The sequence below is a fragment of the Bactrocera oleae genome, chromosome 6, assembly GCF_042242935.1.
Source record: "Bactrocera oleae isolate idBacOlea1 chromosome 6, idBacOlea1, whole genome shotgun sequence".
NCBI lineage: Eukaryota > Metazoa > Arthropoda > Insecta > Diptera > Tephritidae > Bactrocera > Bactrocera oleae.
This window is the reverse complement of record NC_091540.1, coordinates 17,386,703-17,399,343: the sequence shown is the minus strand read 5'-3', so window position 1 is coordinate 17,399,343 and position 12,641 is coordinate 17,386,703. Positions and strand designations below refer to the sequence as shown.

Here is a 12,641-nt window from a genome sequence, read left to right as displayed (position 1 = left end):
ATAAAATTTGATTGTAATACATTCAGGATTTCGTTGAATAATTCTTTCACAATATTTTTTTTATTCTCACAAGTTACAAGAGTATAAATGTTTGTTATACCCGAACTTAGCTCTTACTTACTTGTTTAATACTATTTATCTTTTACTTATTTACTAGATATTACTTTAATTTTTATCCTTTTATTTTATTTGTTTGTTTAATTTTTTTTCACCTTGACAGTTTGTATTGTCTAAATCAGTTGCGATAATGTGATAAATTTCCCTGCTGACAAACAGATGGCGCTAAATCAGAGTCGCACAGGGTAATCTACTCGGTGACAACATCAACAACTGTCATTTTTGTATGTCGAAATCTTGCTAAATCTAGTAGATTAGTGAGATAATCTACTCAACAGCCTCAATCTCGTGATTAAGTGACGGTCAGGACATGTTTTAAACCTCTTTAATCAATCTATTCGAAGGGTTAAGAGAACTATTGTTTAAATTTTATAAAGATGTTTCGGATCGCTTCCACTATTTGGAAACCATGTTTGAATATATTTTCGAAATGGTGGATCTATATACTATATACGAGTACATACATTTTGTTACAAGTTCAGGCCATTATAACAAACTTAGTTTTACTTAATAATGCATATATTATATTAAACGAGCAATGTACAAAATTTTATGCGAAATGCTCATTTTTTGGTTTTACACGAGCGCTCTAATAATTAGGCCATTGATCAATAGCAGTACGCACAATTTTTACTGGTATTGTCGATGTTACTCGAACCAAAGATTTTTTGAGGCTCTCCAAATGGAAGATCCAATACTTTCTGCTTTACCACGCCTTCTAAAATATCGTTGTGCTACACTTTTGCCCATTTCTTCAGAAACGAAGAGGTGTAATGCCTTTACAGGAGACTCACCAATAGCAACTCCCCTTGGAATAACAATAATTTTCGCCTTTAAAAGTGTTTGAGTAGATTTCGTCGATTTTCTTATTAAAAACTTCTTCATGAGTGAACATTTTCTCAACTGTAAAAAATTGCTTTCATGGTCGTTGATCGCGTGCCACTGAAAAAGCCGCTTACATCTGTTGAGATTAATTTGCTTTAAGCGCGTTGTCAGAAGTTGACTCGTTGACCGGAGGTAGGCGTACATGTTTCATACCGTATGTAATAATTTTGTTATTCTAGCATACTTTGCATTGTGCATTGTGTCATTGTGTTGTCAAAAATTTATTCAATCGATAAATCTCTTGCCAGTCCCCAATAAAATGGTTATCGTATCTCTCAGACTACGTAATATCTTAATAAAATGGTGTGACATTTTGTCACCCAGCATTATGTGATTCCATATTATTTCCTACTCGTAATATGGTGAATATACCGATTTTTGTTAATCCGGTTGACTTTACGGTATATATGTGTATGGAAGATTTTGTAAGAAATTATAGTCTGAAGTTTAGTCCTTACATACTGTTGTTGTAATACTTGAAGTTAGCTGCAGCCCTGTGTGCCGGGAATGTAATATAATTGGCATCAAAGTCAGCTATCGGTAGGAGAAGGAAACGAGCTACCTCGTTGCAATTGGACCATAAGGAAAACGGTGTTAAATGAGTGGGTTTCACTCAATATGGAAAAGGGGGTTTATATTATGGGGGGACTATTATGTGCAAGACATTGCTCGGTAAGTCAGCGTCTAGTCTGGATAAGTAAGAGTTTAATCTGCAACAATATCGTTCCTTAATGGTTTTATGTTGTATCCCGCAAATTTCTGTGATTTCAGCAGACCTTGAATAGACATATGAATTAAGAGATCCAATATGTTTACTTAATTATTTTCTAAATACTTGGTACTTGCACTACATACATAGAGTAGTCATTGAGATAATATCAGTTCGTTAACGACCGTTCGACATACCTAACCTCAAATCATTTGAAATTTAAAATTTTGACCACAATTTCCTAAATAATAGTGTCAAATTAGTGCTAACAACCGATTTTTTTACCTTTCTTATTCCAGAACTTTTATGTACCTGCGACCCAACAAATTTACATGTAAAAACAAAGCTAAATTTTATAAACTCCATATAAGTGTTTTCAACGCTTCGTCCTGCAATGGACGGTTACAACGTTCCAATGTTGTCCGATAGTGGCTATAGTAGTAATAATAACAACAACATACAAACACATACCCATCATCACAAAGATCAAATGCTTAGCGCTGGCAGTGCCCCAGCCACACCCTTCCTATATGAAATGCCCGGCAGCCATAAGACCATCAGCCATCAACTAACGGGCAATCTGAAGACGACCAGCGACTATGCCGCCTTCACCAATTGCATACAACAATCAGCGCTGCTCGATCAGCGCACAGTGGATGCGTCCAATATCGATGCTGTGTCGCTGAGTAGCCTTTGTGACCTGAAATTCCCCAACTCACCGACGGCGGAAAGTAGTTTTAAGAATATCTCACTCATCAATATCGAGGCTAATCATGTATTGGTGCCAGCGAAAAGCATCGCTACGAACGATTTGATTAACGATGGCAATGGCGTTGAGGCGACCTTTTCGAATATTTTATATGCCAAGGACGATATAGTTATAGAGACGAAGGATATGCCGCGCAGCGACGCCGCGCAGGTGACCCACGTGACGCACTACTTACCCCTGAAACTCAACAACAACAATAACAACAGCGCTGTTGAGCAGAAATTTCCAAAGGCCACAGTCACGGTCACGGCTGTGGCTGCAACTGTGCCGACTGCTGGCACTACGACTGTTGCGCCAGCGATAGCGGTGAGTGTGCCCAATTCCAGTGCGATGACTGCAATGCCGTACAGTACGACGGTTGCTGGCGGTGCTGCTGGTGGGGGTAGTAGAAGTAGGAGCACTAGAGGCGGTCGGGGGACGAGAGGACATGCCAATAATAGAAATGGTCGTACAACTACAAATCGCCTGCATCAGCAACAACCACAACAACAACAGCAGTTGCAGTCCCAGCCAGCAGAAGCTCTTGGCAGCCCCGGTGTTGCGTCAGCGAGCACCGACTATTTGACTACGAATGCTGGAAATAATTTCAATGTTACGGTAGTTAATAATCAGGTCAACAGTAATCATCACAACCACTCAACAGATAATCAAATCACAACAACAACAACAACGTCCACAAATGTAGACACTGCCAACAGTAAAGTCATCACACACGGCATAAATAATTTCATCAGCAACAACAATCACAGCCAGAATTCTAGCGCCAGTGGTAGTAATGGTACTGGTATTGGTAATGTTATCGGTACTGCTATTGGTAATCCAAGTAATAGCAGCAACAGCAATAATAACAGCAACAGTAACAACCATAACAACAATAGTTGTAGCAACAATGTACAAAATATTAACAGTATTGCAACAATGAGCCAAAACCGGGCCACGGTTTTGCAAAGTGTTGAAGGGGTGACGCTGGCCAATTCACCCACTCAACGGCCTGGTGCAGTAATTGTATCCACATGTGTTCCCGAAGGCAGCTGCAATAGCAATAGTAGTAGTGTCAATATAAATCTAAATAATACCAACAACAACAATAAGACTGTTGGCAGTAGTACAATGTCACCAAGTTCCATGGAGTTATTAAAAGAGCCTGAGCTTCAGCAATCACAACTACAACAACAGGAGCAACAACCACTATTGCACTCGTCAAGCGTTGATTGTGATTCATTATCCTCCATGGATGATCTGTTAGATGATCAGGAGATAAGTGAAGCCAGTTTCGGTGAGTAGTGCACTGTCAATATTAATTATTACTTAATTTTCTACTCAATTTGTTGGAAAGATCTATGTTGGCAATATTCTGTTGGTTTTCAGTGATTTTTCAGCTAAAATAAAATGATATAAAAAGACAGAGTACTAAAGGTGAAATACATATATATAGTTCAAAAAAACGAGACCTATTGCAATTTTATTCATTAAAAAATAGGTAAAATGTGGTAAAAAAACAAAAAATAATAATATTTAAAAAAAAATTTTTTTTAATTAAAAATACGTATTAAAAGGTTATAATGACGAATGAAAATAAAAAATAATTATACAAATAAAAAGAGGTAAAATAAACATAAATAAACCAAAAAATTATGCCACAAAGCACAAAAAAAAAGATAAAATAAATATATCACTAAAAACTGTTAACTCTATATGTAAGTGGAACAAAAGTGTTAAAAAAAATTTTTTTTTTAAATATGACGATTAAAAATTTAATATTTCCGGGTAACAAAAATGATAAATTTAAAACATAATCTGCTGGACGTGCTAAAAAAATTAAACGATTAAAAAATTGTATTTCATTTGCAAATTAATTGATGAACTAAACTAATAGTATAAATTTTACAATATTTCGAAAATAAAGAATCTTCGAAAAATAAATAAATTTTATTTGGAAATATTAAAAACGAAATAATAAAAATTCTAAAACCTAAATGTAAAGTAACAAAATATATTACAAATAAAAAATCAGTAAGTTAAAATCAAAATACAATATAATAATATATGAAAAATAAAAAATATTAAAATCAAAAAAACTTTAAATAAAAACTATAAGCAAGCATATGAAGTAACAAAAATTTACATTAACATTAAAATAGACTTAAATATTCATCAAAACACAACAGCAATTATTAATAACAATTCCGAATTATTAGGCGAAAGATGTTATGATTGTTAATATTATTATGAATTATTATTGTTTATGTTAAATCTAAAATGCTTAAGCGCTTAATTTGAAAATTGTATCCGAAACGAGATTAAATACCTGCATAACCCAACATTGACGTGTAGTTCTCAGGTGCAGAGTTGCATTTGTTACTTAGAAACCCAAAAAAATACTGAGGTTTATCCAATTCTTAAGCTCCAACAGCTTTGTTTCAACATAGGCTTCGACTACATACAACGCTTATAAAATCGTAAAAAACATGGGAAATTCTAAAGCTGTCAAGCTGTCTCTGGTACTTAAAGAGATCAACAATGAAGCGCAAATCATGATTTTTGCGAGGGTTCTACTCTTTCTTAATTTGCTGGCCTTGCTCGGAAAATAATGGGCCCTCAACTTTGAATTTGTAAACGTCGAAAGAGATTTCATAATAAGTTATTTTTGTTTACCATAATTAAATAGGACTGCGGGTCTTCTGCTACACCATACCAGAGGAAAATGTAAAAATAATCTTTGCAAAAGCTTTATAGCTATTCAGGAGTAACAAAAATTAAGAATTCTAAAAACTTAAGAATTTTCAATGTTAACCATTTTAACCATACATATTCAATATAACAGTTGATAATTGCATTTTCTTGCGGTATTTTCTCTTTAACAGCACCTTCAAGCGTGCACTTTAATTTCTTTGACCCAATTCAAAAAAAGAATTTAAAGCCTTTTCTCCTTGGAATGCTTGCAAAGCTGACCTTTCCTTTTGCTAACGTAAATAAATAACAACAATGAATTCTGCCTGCTAGACAAGGTCATCTACGAGTGCATAACTGCCGCTACCGCTGCCGCTGCGTATTATGTTTTGGTTTCAAATTCTATGCATTTATCCAATAATAATAGTCGCGCGTGGACCTTGCAACGAATACACTTGTAAACATTTTGTTGTCTTGTTGTATGAGCGCTCGAGCGCTGTGGCGTGTTGGCCCAATTCTACTTAGTGACGGCCTCGTAGCGTGTCTATGCGATTTGTTAGCGTTGACTTTGACCCATTTCCAGGTGTCGCTAACGACAGCGACGGCGGTCGCAGCATAGATGCGGACGAAAGCATGTTTGCTTTTTTGGCGCTACAAGCAGGTGTGGGCACTTGTGTGTGTGCATGTAATTGCGCTTGTAAGCGCTTATTTTGCGGCGACGCGTTGAAAGTGTGTCAATGTCAGGCGGCGGAGGCAATAAATGCAACTACTTCATAGTTGCAATGCGCTGCATTAGCAGCGTCGCCGCCACCGAGAAAGCGATAACGCCAGCGCTGACGACGACGACAGCAGAATAGCCGTAGTTGTGCATACGAAAGCGAAAGTTAGCTAAGCCAACCGACCGCATGCCTCCGCGCCCCAAAGTGCAACCACGTAGCGGACGAACCCCACTAGGCGCGTCGAGTTGCGGCACAGCGCGTTCTTCTGCTTGAATTTGATATTTTTAAATGCTCATTTGTTTTATGCGCTGCCATGTCTGTAAGTTTAGTATGATGAATGTGCAATAATATGCGTATGTTGGTGCATGTATATGTGTGTGCATACAAAATACTGAATGGCCTCCGTTGCAATGCATCCTTGTGTTCAATCTCCAATATTAGAAGCGCCGCATTGCACTTGACCTAAATTGAATGCGTCATGTTCCAATTACGATTCTGAGTGAGCGAGCGCGCCAGCCAGTGAGCGCATGAATGAGGGTGAGCGCGCGTGCTAGAGCAAGTGCATGAATGCAGTGACGTTGAGGCGCGCAACAATGTGATTGCACTAAAAACGAACGAAAAACTCTCATAGCCACAAACAAACTTGTTATGCGGCTAATAAAATAACAACAGAAACAACAAATATTATCGTAATAACAACAACAATAAGAAATAGTAAAGCAGTCAACGCGCGGCGGGTTGTGTGACGGAAGGTGCAAGCAGTTTCTGGCTAACCTTGTGCCATTTACGTATAGGCAACAACAACAAATGCGTGCTAAGGATAAATGTGCAGCGTGAGCACTCAGCAGTGACCGCGGCAGTGACAGTGGCAATGATAGTTGCAGCATTAGAGCATAAAAATAAAGCAATGAAAATGTTATGAAATACAAATTTATTGCAATTGCAGTCGTCCGCCATACAGTTGCTGCGTGACAGTCGCACAACAGCCTACGTACATAAATCCAAGTGTATATACTAAACTCATGCATATAAAAAGCAGCTGCGCCTCCTCAGCGCGCAGCCCAACTCCGACTTGGTACACCTCAAAGGGGCCTTTGCGGCTTGCGTTGACCCTGAATATAAACGCCAACTGTCTTTTTTCAGCAGCGCGCGCTGCCGTCGCCGCTAGTTCTTATCACATTTGATGTTTGCCGAAGGTCGCAACAATAACAACAAACACGCATTGAAGAAATTTTTTGTTTACTTTTGGTTTGAATTTTTTGTAATACGAGCTTGCTATCGTAACTCTAGTTGCTGCTGGATTTTTATGATTGCGCCGCGTGGCTGCTGCAAACGCAGGCGGTGTATGCAACTGGTGGGGGATAGATATGTATGTATGTGCCATGCATTACTAATTGACATTTGCAACATTGGCGGTCGCGCGCTCTCGCACACACACGCCCATAGCCATGCATGGACTGACGCGCGCACGCACTTAACTACAGCACACAGCAGCCACAATGCCACTGCGCGGCAGACATACTATAGACACAATTGATGGCACTGATGAATGTCACAGTGGCTGCACAGCCTATGTAATGGTGCAATCGCGGACGCAGTGTTTACAGTGTGTGGGCATATCAAAAATATTGGTAGGTGTGTATGTGTGTGTGCGAGGAAAATTCATTCAGTAGTTTGGCGTTGTAATTTAAATGGCAAATGGAAGTATTTAAATATTAAATTTAAATTCACCTAGAAGTTAATTAGTTTTAGTTACTAATATGAAATAAAATACTATTTTGAGACATAGAAAGGGAAGTTGTTCAAGGATTTCTTCCTCCACGCTGAATATTATTGAGTTTATTTAGTTGCAGCTTAATTTGGAATAGGTACCCGACAATCAGTACTGACTAGCTTTTTTCGATACGCGAAGAGTTGGAGAGTAGCTAATCGAACAAACTTTACGATTTGTTCAAACATACAGGCAGCACTTGTGGAGCAATCTTGCGCTAGCATGTCCTCTTACGCATCCGCAATTGTGCTACGTTTCTTTCTTGGTGTTTCCGTGTCAAAAATGGTTTTATTAACCCTTTCGTTTCGTTTTCTATAAACTATTAAAAATAATTTTTCATTAAAAATTAATTTTTTAAATCAATCATAAAAAGAAATTTGTATTTTCAATTGTCATTTGAGTGTCATTCACAATAGTAAAATGTATCTAAAATATGCAAAATAAAATTTAATAGCACTGAAGATAACGGCTATACCACTTTAATGAGGTATTCGCATACTCTCTTGTACGAATTCGATAACTTTGTTGTTACTTTTACATGAAATTTTTTTGGCAAGAGAACAGCGCGCAAAGATAACGAGCAGTGAAATGGTAAATCGAAGACAGCTATTGTTATCACAAACTTAAGAAAAAAGCATTAGAAAAATATGCGCTCTTAAACTTTTTACGTAAACTTAAGATATTATGCTAGTGTAGCACCCTAAAGGACCTAACTTTGACAATTAACTCAGGGAGTGAGGAAAAAGGAAACCAGGTTCATTCTTTTATACTGTAGTAAAAATATATTTCAGTTTATATTGATATTGATATGTTGCTGGGCCAATTTTCGGAATTATCTTTTTCAAGAAGACTTTTGGGTGTAGACGATTCTACGAACTCGTGCTATCTGAAATAAAATAAAAAACGAGATCTTAATCTACGTGAGACTTGCTAGTAAAGTACCAATGTTTTTAGCTTTGTATCAATTCTTCACAAAATTACCCTATTTTCGATGATAAGTGCGATCAAAATTGATAATTATTGTAGTATAATTCGCATGAGTCATTATTTTGGTGTAAAAAAGAGAAATACGTATGATTATGAAAATCGTACTATAACCACGCCTCAAATAAATAACTCAAGGGAAAATTCGCAATAGATCGATATCTCGAAAACTGAGTGACTAGTTCGCGTATATACGAACAGACGGGCGGACGTACAGACCGACATGGCTAAATCGACTCAGCTCGTCACGCTGATTGTTAGTAAACATATTTTACATGGTCTCCAACCTTTCCTTATGGATGTCGCAAACTTAGTGGCAAACTTCAGGGTATACTACAAATAAAAAAATTAAAAGCTCTTACCCAGAGTACAAGTATATCATGATATTAAACACTAAAAATAGGCCATAAATAATTTATCGCAAACATTCATTTAGATCCCGATCTCTTTTCCTACAAATACAGTTATCGTAGTACCATAACCAAAAATTATAGAGGTAAAGCTGGACAACTGTATAAAACAGGATCTTTTAATCTTTATAACAGTTAATGTGTGTATGGTAAATCATATTTATAAATTTTTAGGCTTGGGTACCACTTAAATATAAATAAACGTAAAATGGTAATAAATTTATCCAACAGTCTTTATGACACCTTGCTTTAATACTTTATTGCGAAAAATGAATAATATTAGTTTTTATTCATTACGGGTTTTCATTGCCTTAGAAACTTAAAGCATTTACTTGCATACATACATACATACATGCAAAATTACATACTTATATGGTACATACATACAATATAAACAGGCTTGAAGCCCTCTTTTTATTGCACACTTGGCTTCTCCGACTTCACCTTCGGTCGGCTTGTGTAATATTAATTGCTTTTTTAGCTAAACAAATTTAAGAAACATACATAAATAATATAAATTTGTAGCATAATTAAAGGTATGACATTGTAAGCGTCAGCAACTCTTGGTCAGCTGTCATGTCGCAACCGACAACCAAATGTTTGTTCTTTTTTTGGCGATTTGGTACAGATTTTTAGGTTTTTAGTACTACGCTGCATAAAAAATAGGTTTCTAAAAAATATGAATTTTTTAACTACTGCTTAAACTGTGATCACTTGTTGTATTATTTGGCCTTTACGTTTAAAATTCCTTTCTCTGCAAATTTGTAATGTGTGTTTGGCTATTAGGCGAAAAATGAATGGTCATGCAGAGATCGCACGGTTTACGAAGGACTAATAAATTCTTAAGACGAATGTTCATATCAGAAATAAATTATGAGTTTTTAGTTGTAGAAATGGCTTTAAATTCGTGACATATCGACTATTATTTAGGTTGAAAATTAATTGCAGACAAAACTACGGCTGTACTACATTCTAGCCATAGTTGAGACTAATTTAAACTCCTTACAATTTTAGCGTTGATAAAATTAAATTTACCATACAATCCTTCACACGACTGTAGACGGCGATTGAAAAATTCATCTAAAACTAGTAAACGAACGATGTGATCCACATATGTAAGTCAAAAGCAAATGAGATTCCGGAGTATTTGAAGTCAGCTCACCAATAATAATACTACTGAAAGGTGAGTGTCCGAATAGGCTCGCAGGATATTCCAGCCATCATAACAGGAATGTTGAATTTTTCGAAAATATCTTCCAACTGCTTAGCAGACTGTAATTATATACAGCTGCAAAATCATAGAAGCGGGTCGCAGCCTTGGGCCACCAGCGCCTGCTAATCTTAAATATAATTAACGCGCATTTTCAAAGGTAATGCAATGGGTCGGCATGTCAGTGGGGTGAAGTACATTAGTCGCAACATAACCACCGGCGTACATATTTATGTGTACAGCTAAACAGAGAAAATGAGAAAAAAATTAAAACAAACAAATGAATAAACAGAAATAATTGTGCACACAAGAAAAAATTATGAAAAATGCTTAAAAATCTAGAAAACTACAAAAGAAACAAGAGAAAACTAGTGAAGAATGCATTTCTGAAAATTTTTGCTGTCACATGTCTTCGTTGTTGTTGTTGTTGCAGTATTTCGTCGATTGCGACAGCTGTGTGTCTGCAACTGTGTCGCTTGATATTTTCTACTATTTACATAAATATATATATTTGTGCTTGTTGTTGTTGTTGTTAACCTTAGCTCAATGAAATTTGCCATTATGAAAAGTGTGCCATTGGGTCGCCACGTGACCCTGTGCTACTTTTGCGCGCTGCACATGCACCGCACTTCCACAACGCCACCCGAACGCAGCCGAGAGGGAGGAGGTCGGCTGCAGCAGTGTTGCGTTGCGTTGCGCTGGCAAGTAAAGCATTACGCGACTAGACAAATTTACAAAAACCGAAAAGTGCACACATACATACATATACGGCAGTTAAATGCGTGTGGGAGAGGTGGTGGGTGGTCGTTTCGCTGTCTTACGCGTTTGCATTCGCCGCCCGCTCGTCTTCAGCATGTCTAGTGCTGTCGCTTGATTTGCTTATTTACACACTCGGCGTCGTCTCTCACCTGCCACCCTCACCCACAAATTGCACTCAGAACCTCCGCTTCCTCTCACCGTCCATTTTCTCCACATTCTATATTTTTGCCGTTTTCATGTTTCCTTTGGCAGCTCTGCTACGACGCATTATCGTCAGCCATCAATGACGGCTGCCAACAGCAAAAACAAAAACAATTCGAGCAATTGCAATCGATTGCAATGTTTTGTAGATTTAGTTTTCACCGCTTTGCTGCATAGCTTCGTATTCGTATTTTGCCGACCGGCAATTACTTGTCCGATGGTCAAAGCGTGAGCTGCTTTTGTGTGTGTGCATGTACAGTGGCTGTCTAAATTCATGATCAATGGAAAAAATTATTTTAATGAATTTCTTAAACAAATTATTAATTTCAAAATCAATTATAATACTACCGCTGAACCATATGTATTAGCCCCGATTTCCATAACTCAGCTCCGTAGACTACAGAAACTAGAATTCCGGTAAATTCACAAGTAAGAAATCACTGTTTTTGTTGTAGCAGCGTACGACCTTGCTGAAATAGCGCGGTGCATACGATTGTCCTTATCTGAGAATGAGTCAGGCTCTTTATCGGCTCAGCAGGGTCGGCTGTATTAAAAAGAAGGCAGATTTCATCATCTTTTGGTTTCTTCGTCTACTTTTCTTAAGGATTTGTTCCGTTACATTGTAGATTTTGAAGGTTTACACAAAATTTAATCATACTAATCCGAGGCTTTATAAAGCCTTAAAATATTAGTTTATGTCCTTCAGTGAGCATGACTTTTTTGCTAACACAGACTTAGCGGATAATTTCGTAGACCATGTCTTGTCAAAGGGTTCAACGCTTAATAAGTATAGACATGTATTGTCTTCATTGAATAAGTAATGGAAGTTTTGATCTTTAACCTAAAGTTTTCTAAGAACAGAAATCGTATATACGAGATGCACTTCGTCTTATAAAAAATAAATTGCAAGAGTTTTGACGTTGTCTGAGACCTGTTCGTTTTCATTTTAATATGTCTTGAAAGTTCAATTGCTAGCAATTAGGGTAACTGCTTCCAAAATGAATAATGGCTTGAGCACTTCTAGAGAACTAAAAAAAGTCGCAGCAAGTGTTTTCTTAAAGCCTAGGTAATAAGAATGCTAATTCAAAGACTTCTGCACTAATAACACCTGAACTTTACAATTAAAGCTTAAAAAAGCTCGATTTGGGCAAAGATGTGTGCAAAATTCCAGAGCGATATCTCAGAAACTTAGGGACTAACTTAGTTCACGTATATACGGGCAAATAGATATGGCTCAGTTTACTATGCTAATCAATTATAGATACGAATTAAACAGAAATCGCGTTCATCGTTTCTACTTCAATACCCCACAGCTGTATACGTGCTTTATTTTGGTTGCTCACTTGCTACACTTATGCATCTGCTGCACACAGATACACACATGCTTGCGTTCGCCCGTTGAAACGCTGCACTAAAACGCGTCTGTTGTTGGTGGCA

The 12,641-nt window shown here is 37.1% G+C and overlaps 1 protein-coding gene across 3 annotated transcripts in view; it reads left to right on the top strand.

The window, feature by feature from the left end:
* Positions 1-12,641, top strand: part of ftz-f1 (ftz transcription factor 1) — a 96,623-nt gene that overhangs the window by 5,841 nt on the left and 78,141 nt on the right. For all 3 annotated transcript variants that reach the window (XM_070112202.1, XM_036360482.2, XM_070112203.1), the window contains exon 2: positions 2,011-3,756. In XM_070112202.1, coding sequence (XP_069968303.1) covers positions 2,106-3,756 — 1,651 coding nt within the window. In that variant the 5' untranslated portion in view covers positions 2,011-2,105. The remainder of the gene's footprint in view (positions 1-2,010; positions 3,757-12,641) is intronic.